The 18961-nt window shown below is 53.7% G+C and overlaps 1 protein-coding gene across 1 annotated transcript; it reads right to left on the bottom strand.

Annotated features, from left to right (window-relative positions):
• Nucleotides 1–2013: 2013 nt before the first annotated feature.
• On the bottom strand, nucleotides 2014–15963 carry Scrt2 (scratch family transcriptional repressor 2). The gene is made up of 2 exons (XM_063248575.1): nucleotides 15149–15963; nucleotides 2014–4695 (listed from the first exon to the last, which is right to left on the bottom strand). Exons 1-2 carry the CDS (start codon nucleotides 15279–15281, stop codon nucleotides 3905–3907), a joined length of 924 nt encoding a protein of 307 aa, XP_063104645.1. The 5' UTR covers nucleotides 15282–15963; the 3' UTR covers nucleotides 2014–3904.
• Nucleotides 15964–18961: the final 2998 nt, after the last annotated feature.

Here is an 18961-nt window from a genome sequence, read left to right on the forward strand (position 1 = left end):
GGTAAACTTGCTGTGTAGAGCAGCAGGATTGGTAAGAGGAGGATCGGGCAGTGATATCACAGGACTTAAAGGCCTTTGAGGGCACTGTGAAGGGCAGCCATGGTGCTTTGGGAGGTAGATAGCAGGACCTGATTTAGCTGACTTAATAAAGACACTCATATCAGCAACCATGAAGTTTCAGGGTGAGTCTTTCACTGGCTCCTGGTGTCATCAAGGGCACAAACTTTCTGTGGCCCTGTTTTGCCATTCACAGTGTGGGCTGGATGCTAAAACTGGCCCCTTTTATGGCCACAGGATGACATGGTTCTCTGTTCATGACTAGGGAAGAGAGCCTAGTCTACTCTCTATGGGATAGAGGAAATAGCAAAGCTGTCTATAAGCTTCCAGAATCCTCTCCTTAAGTCTCTTTTGGTGGGGGTGGTTCTGAACTGGGGGCAGGGCTTGGGGCTGTTACACCCAGACCAGACCACCCCTTCAGTTGGTGCTCAGATTCCATGGCTGCTCATCATGGAGGGTGGTACGGACACTGGGTGCCTATAGCTGAGTTGATGTAGCTGATGGCCCTAGCATCCACCTTGCCTCCTGGAGGGTGCCTTCTGTACTGCGTGGTTGGAGAGTTACAGCTGCGTTTTTCTCAGGCTTTCTTGCAGCACTAGCACTGACAGTGAATTCAGTTCTGCCAGTCAGCTATGCCTCTGTAGGATCTGGATGGCAGAAGTGGCAGGTGCCATCTTTCTATTGCTTTTGAGTCCTGCTACTGTCAAGACAGGTACCAGCTTCTCTACAGCAGCGCTCCAATCCTGAACCACCTCTTATCTGTTCCCTGCACCTGACATGGGTATAATGGAGGCCCGAGGCAGTCAGGACCATATGTAGCCCTAGGGGCTGTGTGTGGAATGTTAAGGAATGCCACAAGTGCCTCTGCCCCAGGACTCCATTGGAGACTTGGGGGTAGGAGTGCTCCCAACTGTGGTCTTTGTTGGAAACACGTAGAACACTGCTCAGGATGCAGCCACCTGCCCAGCGGCATGTGAAGAGAAAAGCAGGTGGCATTATGAAGAGGGGCTAAAAGCTGAGGGCACTGTCTATCAAGAGAGGAAACCCACAAGAAGGCACCAGAGGTGGTAGGGTCACATCCTGCAGAACTCCCTAACCTGCTTTGCATTTACCCCTGAAAACATGCACAAGAAGCCCCACTTCTTGATGAATCTGTGTTAGGGTTAGGGGTTAGCGGCCAGGGCTTTTGGTCCCCAGTAAAGTGTTAAGTACTGCAAGGATGGATCTGTAGTTTGCAAGGTCACCAAAGCATCTGGTAGGAGGGTAGACTGGGTGGCAGACGCCTTCCTGAACACTTCTGGTGACGGAGTGCACAAGCTTGAGAGGCAGCCTGCTGAGTGAGCCCAAGCTAGCCTTCAGCAAGCTTGTGTTTGCTTCATGCATGAGAAGCAAAAGATGGCCAGAACGTGGGCAGAGCAGGGGGAATGAAGTGGGCAGGATGTAGGATTGATGACTTGTCAGTGGACAAATGTGGCTCACTGTTGCATTTGCTTGGCAGGTGTGGTTAATTTAAATTGCAGCGTTTTTTGTTTTTGACAGTCTTTGCTATATCGTTCAGGTTGGCCTTGAATTCATTATGTAGCCTCGGCTGGTCTTAAATTCACAGTGATCGTCCTGCCTCAGCCTTCTGAGTGCTGGGATTACAGGCATGCACCACCACACTTGGCCTGAATTGTGGTTCTTTCTAAGAAAAGACACACTTCCCAATTAATCACAGGCTCCACCATTCCCTAATGTCTTAAAGGACTTGACTTATTCACCTCTGTTATTAATCTGGCTCTTGACCCCTCACCTGAGGAATATCTAGGATTTAGGACACCTGGATGCCTAGGGCCTCAAGTGACAGCTACAGGCTGGTGAGGAGACAGAGGGAAAGGGAGTGGAAACATAGCTGTTTCTCAGAACCCTCCCCTTCTGCACACTCCCATCCCCATTCACCAGGTCTAGAGGCACTGCTGAGTGGCCAAAGTCCCTTTAATATCCCTGAATTGCGTTACAAGTCATACTGCTGAAGGTGAGAAAGGGATGGGGACGGGGTGGGCTGGGGGAAGAGGAGGCAGGGGAGCGCCAAGCGCTCATACAAAATATGGCCAAAAGGCTTAGCATGCATGGAAAATTATTGCTGTCAGAAGTTCCTATTTACAGGGCCGACACCCTCCATAATTGCTTCCACGACCCCTCTCTCCCACCATCCCTGCAGCCTCCCTTTGTGGTGGGCCCAGAGCTGGACCAAGCTCTGCACACCCCTCTGAACTCCTAAAGGACCCCTGCTACAGGGATTCCTCCACCTCCAACCGCTCCGGCGGCTGGGGGAGGGGAAGCTGGTCGGAGAGACCAGGACTCTGCCCGCCACCGCAGGGAGGGCGCCCAGCGCTGGGGGCAGAGGCGTGTGCTTAAAGCAGAGGGACCAGGGCCCCTGCGCGTGGAGGTGTGTGCTTCGGTCCTCACCCGGGCATGCGAAAAGCGCGGCGGAGGAGGTAGTGGCGGCCAACGGGCGGGTGACTGGCAGCTCCCGCCCCTCTGTCCGGGAGAGTTGCATAGACTTGGCCGGGAGAGAGCGCTCCTCCCGGGAGCGGGTCTGAGGCCCCAGCGGGGTCCGGGGCTCAGTCGGTCCCCGGAACCTGGGGTGCCTCGGGAAGGGGAAGAAATAAATAAATGCGGAGGCTCCTGTCTCCAGACTCCCTGGAGCAGGACCAGAGGGCTCAGGAGGGTGGGGACCTGCCCCACTGTAGAACCTCCTGGCGGCCCCTCCCTGTCCGTTCTCAGAGCCCCTGCTGCACCCAGCGCTGACGAGGGCGGGGCTTCTCCCAAGACCAAGAAAGTGGAGAGGAGGCAGCTTACTATGGCCATTGCTGCCCCTCTCCTTGCCTGGCTCCCTGACCTCCCAGTCCAGCTGGGGAACCAGACTGTCCCTGGGTGAGATTAAACAGAACAATAAATAAATAAATAAATAAATACACAAATAAATAATTGGGGCCTGGCTGGATAACGGGACAGGCCTTGGTCTGGTGCTCCAGGCCTCCCCCAGCAAATAAGGAGGGGTACCTGTAGTCCTGGGAACGGGGAAAAGTGCTCAGAGAATTGGGTGAGGGAGGGCAGCGTCAGGCTGGGAGTCCAGGGAAGGGTTGTCTTGGAGTGAGGGCTTTATGGTAGGGGTCTGGGTCCTGAACTACCCCTCAGATCTGCTCTAGGTCAGGTAAACGCAGAGAGGTGCTAGAGCGCTGAGGGGGCCTGGAGCAGCAGGGAGTGGGAATGGGCAATGAGGTCCTCAAAGCTAAGTGGGTGAGAACTGGTGTGTGTGTGTGTGTGTGTGTGCAGTTGGACCTAAGGCCTGAGCATGGAGGGCACGGGGCAGACTGGGGATGCTAAGAACAGAGATTCAGCAGAGTGGCCTGAGGGAAGGCTTGGGATTGGCAGTCCTGCAGGGACTACGTCCAGGTGAACAGGGAAACCGAGGCAGTCATAGACTTTGAGGGTTAGTTTGGATCTCAGACTGGTAATTGGTTGAGGAATGGTCAGAGGTTCCGCTGAGAAGTGAGAAGAAAGGTCTGAAGGTTAGGAGGGCGGTGCAGGGTCTAGGCACGCTCTGGTGCCCGAGAGGGAAAGGTGCGGTGCGGACCTGGTGCCTGAGTTGGGGTGGGTAAAGGTCCGAGTGGTAGCTGGGAAGGACATGAGTGGGGTGTGCGGTGGGGAAGGGGGTATGAGGGGGCAGGAAGACAGTACTGGAAGTTACGGGCTGGAGAATAACGTTGAGGACCAGGACAGGGAGACCCCGTAGGCGTGGGCAGAGAAACGCAGCTGGGGGCTGGAGAGGGCGCTGCAGGCGCAGGAGGCAGTGGTGAGGGGCTCAGCTGGCCGGGCCGGCGTGGGGCGGCGGGGGCGGCTCGGCGCCCTTGACGCAGGCGGCCTCGCAGTGCTTGTGGAGGTAGGACTTGAGCGCGAAGGTCTTGTCGCACTGGCGGCAGCGGTAGTGCTTGAAGGCCGAGTGCGTCTGCATATGCGCGCGCAGGTTGGAGCGATCGGCGAAAGCCTTGCCGCAGTGCGCGCAGCCGAAGGGCTTCTCGCCCGTGTGCGAGCGCATGTGGCCCTGCAGCAGCCAGGGTCGCGAGAAGGCTTTGCCGCACACGCCGCACTTGTGGCGCAGGTTGTGCGTGAGCACGTGCATGGCGAGCGCGGGCATGGACACATAGGCCTTGCCGCACGTCGGGCACTTGCGCGCCAGCTGGCTGTCCAGGCTGCGGTGCGTCTGCTTGTGGCGGCTCAGGTTCGACGACGTGGCGTACGTCTTGCCGCACTCGGCGCACGCATGCCGGTGCCCGCTGCCCGCGGGCGCCCCCGCGCGCCCCGCCCGCTCCCCGGCGCCCCCCGCGTCCCCCGCGCCAGCCGCGTCCCCGCCGGCCCCGCCCCGCCGCCGCCGCGAGCGCCCGTCAGAGATGAAAAAGGCGTCCATGGAGTAGCTGTCGGTCACCGCCGCCTCCCCGCGGAAGTAGCGCGCCGACAGGCTGGACTGTGGGCTCTCGGGGTCACTGTACTCCTCCGACGCCGCCGGCGGGTACACGGGCTCTGCAGGCGCCAGTTCCAGGCCGGGCTTCTGGTCGGCATCGTAGCTGCTCGGAGGCAGGCAGTGCGGGACATAACCTGCAGGGGTGAGAAGGGCTGGTGTTGAGGGAGCGCCCCCACATCGTGTTCTCCTGGGGTCTTGGAAAATGGTGGCATGTAGGACAGTGGGCGCCGGCTCACCTCAGCTCTTGGGTCAGGCTGCCAAGACCAGTTGATCCTTCCTAAATGAGTCACGATACAAATAACCATGAAGCACAGGATTGGTACTGTTGGTGTTTTTTGTTTTTGCTTTTTTTGAGACAGCGTCCCATTAAGTGTTTCAAGCCTGTTTTGAACTTTTGTGTAGTTCAGGCTGGACTGGACCTTGTTGTGGTCCTGCAGAAGTCTCTAGAGTGCTGCGTTACAGGCCTGAGCCACCATACCATTCTGCTGGCTTTATGCTCACTATCTTAAATGCTCATAACCACACTGAGAAGTTATTATTACTGTACCTATTGTGCAGGTGGGGAAAGTGAGGCATAGACGAAATCAGTCAAGTAGTGAGTGGATGACCTAAGAGTCAAGTCTTGGTGGTTTGACGCTGAAGCCCATCCTCTATTTTTTTCCCCCAAGAATATTCTGCTTTTCCAGTCCTGTAACTTCTATGGATCTCAGTTTTCTTATCTATGAAATAGAGCTTGTGGTTAGGTGTGGTAGCAAGCACCTGCAGTCCTGGCTACTCCAGAAGCGGGATAATTTGGGTCAGGAATTCAAGACCAACCTCGGTAACATGGTGAGACTCTGGCAGCATTCCCCAAAAAACAACACAAACAAACAAAAAGTTAAATGTGGAGGTCAGACACACCCTTCTAGGGTCATTGGAAGGCTCGAGCAGAATGATGGTAATAAGCACATGAGGAATTATGCTCTCTCCATGTATGCCAGGCTCTGCATCAGTGCTTCACACTTTAACTCATTTAATCATCACAGGAAGCAGGTACTGTTATAGTCCCCATTTTACACGTTAGGAAATTGAGAGAGTGAACAATAATTGCTATATAAATGTTAGCTATTATAATTATGCCTTTTACTTGCTTGAAAAAGTGACTTCACTGACGATGATTAGATTGTCTGCCTCCTCCTGCACTTTGAGCTCCCCAGGGCTGGCTCTGTGTGCCCAGCCTGGGCCTGGTTTCCGGGAGGTCTGCAATGAGTATGTGTTACACAAATGAATCCAAATCACAGTTCAGTGAGACCCACCCCTAGGTTTGCTACAAGACTTTAGAGGAGGTCAAATGAGTGGAGTGCAGTAGCACCTAGGCCTCCTCCCGGGCCCCTGTCCTGCTGGCTGGAGTTGGAGGAGAAATCTGTCATGGTATGAGTGCATGGTACATGAGCAGCCTGGGGCTCCCCCAAGGGATTCCATAGGGGCTCATGGAGGACAGGGGCCACCTGGATTTGTCTCTGCCTGCTGTGTCCTTGTCTGGTCCTAGCACTTTTCCTGGGAATGTTGGGGGCTGGGCTCCCAGGAGAGTTTGTGGAAGAACTTGAGCAAACTTATCATCCTGGCACTTAATTACCAAGTGTTTCCATTGTCTGATTGTGGAGAACAATAGAATTGAGGCCCCTTTCTTGGAGGGCACAGCTGAGGACTAGCAAACCCTGTTTGACCTCCACCTGATCCCTGAGGCCTGTAGACTCCTGCCCCCAAGAAGTGAGCAGGTGAAGGAGGACTCTGTAAGTTAGAAGCAGGATTCCCTGACATTCAGGCTTAGGCTGAGTGCTCTGGTCAGCTTTGGTCTCGCCAGCACCTGGCTGACTCAGTCTCTGGGCCTGTGCCTCTCATCTGCATTTGGGAAGGTCACTGTCTCTGGCACTGAAGGTGAGGGTATATATACCCTTTTACTTTCTCTGTTCTTCAGCTGTCAGCACAGTGGGAACTGTGGGGATGGGTGATTCAGTAGCATGGGCCTCTGTGGCCAGAGGCAAGGGAGGTCACTAGTAGTAGCAGTTTGCTAACTTGAGGTGGAGGGCATGCCCAGCCTCTTAGCACCCCAGCTCCCCTCAATCTGCCTTTGATTTGGAGGTCCCCCACCTCCCATGAGAGGACCAGCCTGATGCTCATGTTCCAAAAGCTTCATGCAGTGTCACTTTGGACTGAGTTGAATACTGAGTGGGCTCTCCTGAGCCCCTCTCCCATAGTAATTAGTGATGATAATGATAATAGCTACATTTGTTAAGCACTTACTATGTGCCAGGCTCAGCTAAGCATTTCACTTCCATCTTTCTGTGTCACCACAAAACCTCATTTTACAATCAGGAAACTGAGGTACAGAGTAGTGTGGGGACTCATTCAAAGGATACAGCAGGGATTAGAGCCCACTGCCTGTCTCCCCTTGTTCACTATTCCTGGGAGGTCTCTGAGGAAGGAGCTGTGGCTGGCCACCTCCCTTCTGCAGGACCCCAGCCAGTGGGCACTCAGTAAGTCCTGTGGAATGATAGAGATTTTCAGGGTAGCCCTGGAGGACCCGTGACAGTGGTCCTGTCAAAACCAGTCCTCAGGATGGTCTGCACCTCACATGGCCTGGGCTGTGGAAAGCAGAGGATGATTTGGTTCCCTGACACAGATTCTACCTTGGTGGCCTTGAACAAATCATCCATCTTTCTATGCCTTGCATCCTTTTTCTGGAAATGAAGCTAGTATGGGATCCACTTGGAGGAAGTAAACAATCATGTGACCAGGTATCTGCATATTCTGTCATTAAAGAAAATGTTAGATTGGTTTAAAATGCTTCCATTGGTGCCAGACTACCTGGGTTGAGTTCCAACTTTGCCATTCCTAACTGTGGAACTGAGAACAACTCTCTGACTTGTCTGTGCCTCTAGAGTATTAGTACGGAGCCCCCAGGGAACAAACAATAAGCAACTAGTAACCTTTCAGGGTCCCAATTTTTCAGGCATCATTGAAACAGCTTTGCACACATGGACACATTCCACCCTCAGGACTATACCAATTTACAGATGAGCTCACCAAATCCAAGGAAGTTAAGTAACTTAACCTGAGGTGGGCAATGTTAAGTCAGAGCCAGGATTCCAGCCCACACCTTGCACCTTGTAAATCTGCAGTACGAGTTGGCTGACAGGAGTAATAGTAACAGTCTCCTCGGGAGGATTTCATCAGGCAGCAGTTCTTTGCAGGCCACCCTGATACTGTTTGCTGCTTCTCTCTGGGCTGTTTCCTCACCCAGGTGTGCACTTCCTTGTTCATCCAACAGGAAAACTCCATGCAGAGCAGTAGCTCTAAAAACCAAGCAGCTCTTGCCCAAATGCATGATCTGCTGGTGGCGCCCTTTGCTGGTGGCCAGCAGTCCTGCAGCACCTTACTCCCGATGCTGGTGGCTCTTTCTATAGCAGTAGGGGTGCCCTGCTCATTCGCCTAGGGATACTTGAAGAATTGCTTTCAGGGCAGGCACTGTGGGCCTGCTGATGCCTAGTGGCTGTGGACTTCCAGATGGATGGGAAGCATTGAATAAAAGTTTGTATGGCCATGTCAGAAGAAAGTGGCTCTAATTTGCTTTGTGATTGTGGCTAATTTGCTTGATGTCTTTGGATTCTATGTGTACAGGAATAAGGCTGACTGGGATGCCATGAAGAGTTTTTCTGCATCATGGCTGAGTCAGTCCCTCCATGATCCCCACCCCCACTCTACTCGGTTCTTGTCAGATCCACAGACTTCTCCATGTGACCTTGGGCAGGTTACTTGACCTCTGCTTGGCACATCTGGATAAAGGAGTTCATAACAGGAGTGTGTGACCTGATGAATGTGAAGTGCTCTGTGCTGCCCCAGGCACGTATTTACCCTCATGATTTTTATTGGCATTGTTACTATTCCTGTACTTTCTAGTGATATGCTTCTAATCTACCAGAGAGTAGGGGATATGACAGATATCTTATCTTGCTGTGACCTTGACAAACATCTCACCTTGACATCTCACCGCCCTGAATCTTGACTCTGGAAATTCCTTTGGGACACTATAAACCATGCTGTCACACTGTGCATGGAACCCAGATAGACTCTGAGTAGCTGACACATTGAGACAAGTCTCTTTTGTTTGGGTCCCCATAAAGACATGGGGAGCTGCAACCCAGAGAGAAGAGGCCTAGCAGGCCCTAGCTGTGTGACCCAGGCAAGTCCTACTGCCACATGGGGCTGAAATACACCATTTGAGGTGGCAGTGTACACATGTCACTTGAGAATGACTGACTTTCCCTGCCCAAGAGCTGAGCCTTGACAGATGGTTCAGAATCAAGTTTTTAAAAATTCTGGTACCAAGGGAATAGTGGAAAATGACAAGAGAAATTTAGGTTCTGGGTTCTCTGCAGACTCTCTATCCCCAGCTGCCTGACCCCTGGGGCAAGTGGGTGGGTCCTGTAACAAGCCCTACCATGACTACCAGCCTTCCACCCACACAGACCTTTCTGGGAGCCAGGGACACACTGTTTCCAAAGTCCAGAGAGGGAGAGGACTTTCCCATGGCTGTAGGAGGGGACTCTGATTTGAACCTGTCCAAGCCTGTGTCTAACCCCAAACTCGAGAGGGCATGGAGGCCTGTGGAGGTTGTGAAGGGCCTCACCCGGTAGGGAGCTGTGTGGGTTCCTTAAACACCACCATGTCCTTGGCCTGTGTCTTACGGGGTTGGGAATGTTGGGTAGGGAAAGCTGTTGTTCTACAAAATTCTTCAGCATACTTTACATTTTTGTAGATAATATCAACAGTAATGACTTACTGTGTTCCAGCTAAGTGCTGGATAGCAGAACTCAAGTCTCGGGTCATGTCCTTTCATACTCTTCTGCAGAAGCTAAGGTCCAGAGAGGGGTGCTGACCCCCAGCTCAGGTTACAGAACAAGGTCTTGTTGGAGCCACAGCGGTCTCCTTTTCTTAATGGAACTAGTCCACAGCTCCTTTCCCCAGTGTCTCCCAGACTCTCTGGGTTCTAAGCTGCCTCCAGGGAATTTCAGTCTCACCTCCTTGTCCTAAAATAGGCAGGAAAGGAGAAGAGACCATTGGGGACCAGTCCCCTGGGCAGCTGTTTCTTGAGGGGCCTCAGGAATGCTAGGCAGCGGGGGCTGCAGGGACCGCTGCATGGGTATATTTAGAGCGACTGCTTGCTGTGCCAGGGCCTCGGGCCTCGAGAATCAGCTCCAGCCAGCTGAGCAGAAAGCCAGGTCTGTCAGCAGCAAAGCAGGATAAAAATAGTTTCTCCTGTCTGCTTGCAGAGCTGGGCAAAAGGGGCTGAGAACCTCCCCCTCCCCTTATTATAGCATCTTTGTTAGTGATTCCCTGGGCACTGGACCAGAAACGACACCCACCTCCTTGGAAGGCCTGGCAGCTGGTACATCTGCCCACGGGGGAGGGGGGATCTCTGAGTCCAGGGAAGTCAGGGACACAGTGAGGTCTGGCCCAATGTGACCAGGCCTGTAGAGTGGGGGCTGATGCCCACTGAATCAGGCAGAGGGAGCTTCCAGAGCATTCCTGGGCCCCTTCCCACCCCCTTACCTCTTGGAATCCCCCATATTCTGGTCTTTCCTAACTAGCCCCATTCCTGTGGCACACAGGGAGGTCCAAGCTCTGCATAGATCGATAGGAAAGAGTTCTTGAGGGGCTGTGGAGATGGGGGCAGCAGCCTCTTGCACCCTCAGGGCCATCTCTAGGGGCCTTCTGGGCCTCTGTTTGGAGACAGATGTGGGGTACAAAGCCCACCCCTCTCTGATCCCTTTCTTTCTGCTCTGGGAGGGTGTGAGCAGAGCCCCATTCCATGTCCCTCCTTACCCACAGGCTGACAGTAGACACGTCATTCCAGGGGAGATCTCCAGTAGGAAGGAAGCCAGGGGTCTGGGAGTCTCAATTCTGGCAGCAGCATTTTCTCCTCCCCTCACTGAGCATTTGGGCACCCTTAGTGCTACCTCTTAAGACATGGCAGTTGTCCCAGACCTTGTGCCTTCTTCCCCTGACAGCCTTGGAGCTGTATACCTGGATGGCTGACTTTAGGGACCCTGGTGTGCTTCTTGGCCTCTCTTGGGAATCACAGATGGATGCTGTCTAAAGTGTGGAAGCTCAGCTTGGGCCCTATGTTCTCCGTGAGGCCTGAGATGTTAGGGAGAGCCATGGGACCCCAGACTGCATCGCTCCTCATTCCACTGAACCCTTTTAATGCTGTAAAAATCAGGCTTTAGAGTTCTCAGATGATCAGAGCTAACAGAGATCAAGTCCAACTGCTTGATTTCATGAGAGAAACCGAGGCTGGGGTAGGGAAGACTGGCCAAGGCTGCATAGAAAGATAATGCTGGATCTAATACTTTAACCCAACCAGCCTTGAGAATGGATCTGCACATGACCTTGAACTGGGAGTTGGACCTCAGTTGCAATGCTGGACCTGGAATGTTTACTAGGCCACTTCCCAGACACTGAAACTTGAATGTGGACATGAGTTTGTCCTGGATATCAGACCTGGACTTATAACTTCAGACCCTGACCTTGGACTAGTGTTTGGCCTTGGTCCTAATCTGAAGGTGGACATGAACATTGAACCTGGACTCAGATCTGTACCTGGATACTGGCCTGAGTGTTGGCCCTGGACATAGCCTTTGAACTTTGACCTTTGATATGTTAAGCTGGACCTTGGATCTCAACACAGACCAGGAAGCTAAGGGATGTGGTGATTATAGAAGACTCAGGCTATTTGACCTTGGGTACCTCTCCAGACTTCTCTGGGCTCCCTCTGCGAAGAGATTGGGTACTGCATTTGCACCCTGTTCCCCACTGGACTTTCTGAGGCATCAGGTAGGTGTGCAGCAGCTGGGGGTACTGGGCTGGGGTCCCATTCTGGACAGAGCGACTACTTGGCGCCATCAGGGGAAGTGAGAGGAAGCGTGTACTGATATGATGTGGTCAACTAGCTAAGCCCCTGGATAGCAGTGGGAGCGCTGCCTCAGCCTGCTGGGGGAGGCTTAATGCAGCTGCAGAGGGCAGACAACTGCGTTATTGGATTGGCATTGATCCCTCATCTGCTGGGGTCAGATGCACTTTGAGAGGGCATGGGGGTAGGAAAGGGCCGGGGTGCAGAGGGAGGGGCACTGGCTCATGGCTAGAGTTCTGCATTAAATGTGAGGAAAAGAGGATGTTCCAGAAGATGCCCCTGATGGGGGTCCATGGAGACCACTGCCATACAGATGGATGAACAACCACTTCTTTTAGGGTGGCTGAGTCCCAGCTTTGCCTGAGGGGGCCTAGATCTGTAAGGGATGGGCTTGGGGGAGTCAAAGCCATAGCTCTGAGGGGGTCTGGAGGGTGTGACTTGGCATGTCACAAAGACCAAGTCTATTCTCAGAGTGGCTCTGGGGAGAAGAGGGGAGGGCAGGTTCCATAGAGGAGCAGAGTGACAGGGGGAGAAGAAAGGCGTTTTGCTGGAGGGATCAGGGAAATGAGATCTTGTCCCCCTTCCTTTGGGGAGCTCTGCAGAGTCACTTGGAGCTTTCCCATTTGGGGGCATCCTTTCCCTATTTTGAGATTCTGTGGGCTTGGGGCAGCCTGCAGCCTAGACACACACACCTGCTGTGCCTTGTGCTTGGCAGGAGCTGGGGGGTGGTGGGATATGGGAAGAAAGGGGTTTGGAGAGAGGAGGGGCAATCCTCCTGGGTGTGTGTGTGTGTGTGTGTGTGTGTGTGTGTGTGTGTGTAGGAGGAAGAGGAGGAGGAGGAAGGAGAAGAGGAGGAGGAAGAGGAGGAGGAGGAAGAAGAAGAGGAGGAGGAAGGAGAGGAGGAAGAGGAGGAGGGGAGGGATAAGGAGGCCTCTAGAAGTTCTGTAGCATTCCCAGGCCTTCCTTGAGCTGGGGGTGTACCTCTTTAACTTGGGGGCCCTGCATCTGTATCATTTGGGAGCTGTCTCAGAACTCTCCATTTGTAGCCTGAAGCCCCCCCCCCCACTTCGCCCCCAAGCGTCATCCTGACCCTGAGCTGCAGGAAAGGCTTGTAAGAGGATCTTTCTAATAACTGGAACTATCTCCAGCCCCAGGCCCTCCCTCCTCTCCCTCCTGCCTCCTTTCCTTCTCCTCCCTCCCTCTCCCCATCTCCCCCTCCTCTCTTTCTCCTTGTTTACCCAGCACACTTACACATGCTGGGAGAGAAAAAACGTAGGCTCAGCAATTTTTCACACTTCCCTCAACCACTCAGCAAGGTTATTTCCGGCAGAGTGGAGACAACAGGCCACCAGTAGCCTGTGGGCTCTCTGAGGAGCCCCAGGACCCACCCCTGTGGAGTGAAGGAGCCCTCACTGCCTGGACTGGCCACACCCCAGGAAGAAGTGATGCCCCTGGAAACAAGATATGGCAGACCCTGTGTTTCATAGTCATACCCCGGCTAGAGGGGACAGCTGCTTGTGTCCAGCACTGACAGTCCACAGCAGACACTACCAAGGTGGCTAGGCCTGTTCTTACTGCAGGGCAGAGACAAAGCTAAGAGAAATGCCTGCTCTAAAAACTGTGCCACCCTCAGCAAGAGACATGTGTTTAACAGAGCCCCAAGGAAACCCTGACAATGGCTTCCTAACATTCTGCTAGACCCTCATCCAGGTGTCTGCAGGACCTCCGGCACCACACTTGACCTTCACAGAAGCTGAGCCTGTTGAAGTTGGAAGGATGCTTACTTCATGACATCCAAACTCTTTGACTGTTAGGGAGGGTGAAAACTAGAGAAGGAAAGGAACTTTCCAAGGTCACACAGCAGGCAAATTAAACCTGTGCCTGCCAGCTTTCAGGACAGCCCTAGAGTCTTCCCAAGACCAGTGAGTTGGTCTAGAGCCCCTGGAGAAAGGGATAAGGGTGGGGTTTTTCAAGTCTCAGAACTGGTGGAACCTCCACAGACACACTGCTGCCCCCACAGTTCACCCAGGGGCTCCTTTCAAAGCTTTTGAGGAGTGAATTCAAGGCAAGAGTTTCTCTTGCCTCCCTCTTGAAGCACAGCCTGCAGTTTTGGCTGTGCGTGGGGAACTCTGGGCTCTGTGGGTTTCCTCAGCTGGCACAGCACAGGACCAAGGAGCCTCAGGATCTGGAATTCAGAGCTTTGTTGCCTTAAGAAATTCCATATCCAGTCTTGAAAATATTTCATTTTCTACCAGTGCCTAGCCTGGGCATGGCCCTCTGTATTGCCAACTCTTAGCTGGGCCATATCCTTGGGCTTCTGTCTTTCACTCCAGGATGCCCTGGAGTCCAGGACAGAGGATAGCAAAATAAGGGACATATGGGCAGAAGAGAAGGGGGTTGTGTTGGGTAGATGGGAAGGCTGGCGGCTGAGGGTATCCTCAGTCATTCCCGGACTTCTTTGACCTTGATGAGGTCATGGAGCCCTTTGCCTAGCACCTTCCCACTACCTGGCATGGCAGAGTATTGGAATGTGAGTGAAGAGCTTTGAAATCCCTGAAACGGACCCCTGCCCGTCCTTGCCATCTGAGCTCCCCCTCTTCCTTAGCCCTTTCTGTCTCTTTCTCTCTCTCTCTCTCTCTCTCTGTCTTTCTCTCTCTCCTCAAAGCTGGTGCCACACGTGATGTTAGATCTCTCAGTACCAAAGGGACTCCTCCTCTCCAAACACCTGCCTGGCGGGGGCCATCCAAGGAGAACCCTTTTGTAATCCCCTTGCTAGAGGATGAGACCCGCAGAAACACTCTTCTGACCTCCAGAGAACACCCCATGTTGGGGCCTGAATGACGGAGCCTTCTCCTGTCCCCCAACCCTTGTCTCTGCAGGAACTTGCTCTGAGAAGAGAGAGAGTGTGGGGGTGGGGCAAGGAGTGGAGGCGCTTACAAGGGGCATTGAGGTTGGCTCTGGAGTGGGTGAGGAGCTGAGGATGGGAGGAAGTGCGCTGCAGGGGACCGGGAGCCACTTTAGGGGAACCCCTCCCAGAAACCCCCTCTTCCTTGCCATCCCCAGGACAGATCCAGCCCTTGGCAGGCATGTGGCTGAGGGTAACAAAAGAGTTGTTGAGCGAGGGGGTCTGAGAGCACTTGTCTGGGATTCCCAGGAGGAGCAGGTTGGAAGGGAGGGAAGAGGTTTGAAGGGAAGGAAGGTGGCCCCTTTCTCCCCAGAGACTGGCGGCCCAGGTCGCTCTGCCTTCCCCACCAGGCGCGCTCAGGCCGCCGGCCCTGTCCCTCAGCCAGGGAGAGGAAGGCACCTCCAACCGCTGTGCCTCAGTCCCTCAGCACCGGCCTTTCCCGAGCTTCCTTTCTGTGTTCTCTCGGCACCCCTCACCTCAGCCCTGCCCAGGGCCACAACTTTCAAAGTCCGAGCTGGCCAGTGGCTGCGCGATGGGCCGACCCTGCCACTTTCCCTTTGTACGGCTGAGCCCCAGCCCCGCCCGCCGGCCCTCGGGAAGTCCGGGAGGCGCGCGCGGCCAGAGGAGAAATCTCCTCCCGGGGTTCCCTGCCATGCGCGCCCCTCCTCGTGGCTCAAGTTGGGGAGGGCTGGAGCTCCCCTCCCCTTTCCCCCTCGCCGGGTCCACTCACCGTTGTCCCCGGGTGGCCCCCGGACGCCAGGCAGCACGTAAGCGGTCTCCAAGGGGTGGTAGGTGGGCGCCGGCACCCCGCTGCACTGGAAGCCGTCGCCTTTGATCTTCTTTACCAAGAAGGAGCGCGGCATGGTGCGACCGGCGGGGAGCTCCGCGGGGTGCTTGCGCAGAGCCGGGCTGCGGGGAGGCGACCCGCGGGGCGCGATTGGCTGTCCGCGAGGGGTTTCAGCACTGGACAGCTCCCAGCGGGCGGGCCGGCGGTGGCGGCCCCGGCCGGGCTCCGGCTCCCGCTCGGGTTGGTTCAGCGGCGGCGGCGGCGGCAGCGCGCAGACAGGCAATTGCTGGAGCTGTGCTCAGCACTCCGGCTGCCGGCTTTATATGGGACGCAGGCTGGAGGAGATCAGGTGGTCCCCCAGCAATGGAACTGTTCAGCGCTCTAATCCATCAAATGTCCCCCAGGACAATCGCTCCGCACACGTTCCCCTGAACCAGCGGCGGTGGGGGCAGCCCAGGAGCACGGAGCGGAGAGCGGGCAGGAGGGAGAAAGTGAGGGCGAGAGAGGCGCAGAGATAGAGAGACGGAGAAAGGGAGCGTGTGCGTGCGTGTGTGCGTGTGTGTGTGTGTGTGTGTGTGTGTGTGTGTGTGAGAGAGAGAGAGAGAGAGAGAGAGAGAGAGAGAGAGAGAGGCAGAGAAAGGAGAGACACACGGTGAAGAAGGTGGGAATAGAAGCAGAGAGACCAAGATAAGGACAAAAAGACACAAACATGACACAGGGAAGAAAGACAGAAGAGAAAGTAGCAGCACACGCTCCTGCACCCGCGGGAGGAAAAGAGAGATCCGGACACACAAAAAGAAAGCCCTTGGAGATGTGGAGAGAGGCGGAAAAACTGCAAAACAGAGATGGAGGGGAGCAAAGAGGGAGAGAGAGAGAGAGTGAGGGAGCAGTTCGGAGCCGGTGGGGTTCGGGCGCATGGGGACGCAGGGAAGGGGGTGCAGAGAAGAGGGAGCCGGCCAGGGACCACCCTCCTGCCTCCCCACAGTCCTCACCCTTTGCTCAGTTCTGAAGTGGTTAATGTGGGCACCAGTTTTAACTAGAGGAAGCCCCTCCACCACCCCTGGCCTGGGCTCCCGCTGGAGCCCCCTATTGCATTTGGGGTTCAACTTTCTTCTCCTAGAACTGACGGGGGGAGCAAGTCCCCCATGCCGGTGCTGGCCTCTCTCAGCCAGTTATGTTCCGGTGCCTATCTCAGGCGAGCACCGCAAGAGGAAGTGAAAATCGCCCAGTAATTAATTTCCCTGCTGCTGAGGGGGGGGGTGGTTTTGACACATCTGAGGCTGTGTCTTTCCCTGAAGCGGGGAGCAGACAATAGAGACACGTGGACTGGGAAGAGAGAGGGGGGAAGGGAGGGGGAGCGGGGCTCCTGCTGGAACTCTTTGCAGGTCAGCTCCTTTGTCTCTGGAAGGATCTAAGCAGCCCCCCAAGTCTTGTCCAAACCTAGGAGACCCCCCCCTCCATGTCTTGGCAGGACTAAGGAGCAGGAGAACCCAGCCTTACATCCAGGGGCTGGTGGGCACAGCCCCAGGGTGATGGGTCACCTCCACAAGTGTGGGGTGGCTAGTACATCAGAGTCCCAGAGCTGGACTCCAGGGACACCAGGCTGTCCCTGGTCCATGGCATTCTGAGGATGGATGTAAAGCTGATGGAGCAGAGATGTCCTTTAGGTACTAGGTCATTCAATACCAGTTGGGCATGGAGGTGCCTGTAGTCACAGAATGAGAAGCGGCAATTTCTAGAGACCTCAGTGTCCTCTGGGTACCATTAGGTCAGGGGCGAGCCTAGTCTTTGATGAGTGGCTTAGGAAATCTAAGATTAAAATTTGGGATCCTAATGTTGATCTCCCATGATCTGAGAGTCCTTGCCAATCTTCACGGTTTTAAAACCTCAGCCTCTGAAGTTGAAATTAAAGTTAGTTCTTGCCCCAGGGCACACCTCTGTGTTCCCTGCTCCAGCCACAGGAGCCTACCTCTAGTTCTTCAGGCTTCCTTTTCCTCTGTGCAGCAATCTTCCCTTTACTTCACCCTGCTAGCCCCTTCTTGTCCCTAGCATGTAGCTGAGGCACTTCCTCCAGGAGGTCCCTGACTTCCTTCATTGTATACCAAGCTGCCTGTAGTCTGTAAGCCACGTGAGGACAGGGACTCTGTCCTGTGTACAGCTTATCACACTCTTGACAGCATTCTCCCAAGTCTCCCAGTTCTCTTCCCTACCAGCTGTGAGACCCTGGGCAAGTTACTCAACTGGGAAAACTGTGCCTCAGTTTTCCCATTTATAAAATGGGAACAATACCTGTGGTTACTTTGAGTGTTCTTGAGAGCATTACAAGAGTTGTTACTCATCAAGGACTTGGAATGGTGACGGGCATATAATAGGTGCTCACTACACTTTGATTCTATATGAACAATTGTGGATAGCATCTACCATTCATTTATCATGTGTTCATGGAGTGCCATGGAGTAACATCCCTGGTCTCTGCTGTCTTGGAGCTGAATTCCAGGGAAGGGTGGGTGGACACTAAACATGGAAACTGTCATGTCAACACTGTCCTTTCAGAGTTTTTGGGTGCTATCAGAACAGGAAACTGGATGAAACCATGGAGGGCGTTGGTGCCTTTAGATAGGCTGCTCAGCAGAGGTCTTCTGGAAGAGGGTGATATTCCTGCTAAGCCTTGAACTAGTCATGGAGGAGCCAAAGAAATAGGGCTCCAGGCAGAGGCTCCCCACGTTCAGAAATCTCTGAGGCAGGAATAACCTTAGGCTGGAAGAATGAGCTTAAGGATAGCAAGAACTAGAAGGGGATGAGATCAAGATACGACAAGTCTAAACCTAGAGTGCTCAACAAGTCGTTGATGCTCTGTTGTGATGTAAAGACAGAGCTTGAGCTGGGATCGGCCACATTACATGTTTTTCCTGGGCAAGACATAGAGGCGACCCACTCCTTCCCTGGGAGAGAAGGCCCTACAGAACTTCACACCTAAAGGTCTGCAGTGCAGTAGTGCCACCCTGAGAATGAGGTCCTGTACTGCTGTCCTCCACATGCAAGGTGGCGTGTGTACAAAGCCAGATATCCCAGAAGCTGAGGTTCCAAAGTGCCTTTGTAGGGGAGGAGGCCTTAAGCATGGATGAGATACACAAAAGCCAGCAGAATTTCATCACTAGAACACCAAGAAGAGCCACTGCCCCCAGAACCCGCCCCAACACTAGCTTAATGGGTTCAGGAAGACAACTGCTAGGAATTTATTTCTCCAAGTCACATCAGTTAAGGACAGAACTTTATTACCAAGGATGTTTGCTGCAGCATCCAAGGTTGGAATAAAAGTTCCAAGCTGGATAAAGTGGGAAAGGAAAGAAAACATTTACCTGATAGAATATTCTACAGTCATTAAAGATTTATATACAGGGAATAACTCATAGAATTATGTTAAGTGAAGGATGCAGAATCCAGAAATCTCTCGCAGCATGTTCAAAACGATGAACCAAAATAAAATAAATACATATGGAAAAGTGAGAGGCGGCTGGTGGGACTATGAGGGAGTTTTTCTCCTTTTTGTATTTTCCAAAAAGACCATAAAATACTTCAACAAACATTTATCTTGAACACCTGCTAACTATCTATTTACTTCCAAACAAAAGAAATGGTGAAGTTTAGTAAAACATGTCAGAACAGTCCTCTGATTTGGAGATGATATAATCACCAATGGCAGGTTTTCCCATGGCAGTTATTACACCAACAGAGACAAGGCCGAGGAGCTCCCTG

Source organism: Cavia porcellus, unplaced genomic scaffold (assembly GCF_034190915.1).
Source record: "Cavia porcellus strain 051 isolate PalLab524CR breed Dunkin Hartley unplaced genomic scaffold, mCavPor4.1 scaffold_5, whole genome shotgun sequence".
NCBI lineage: Eukaryota > Metazoa > Chordata > Mammalia > Rodentia > Caviidae > Cavia > Cavia porcellus.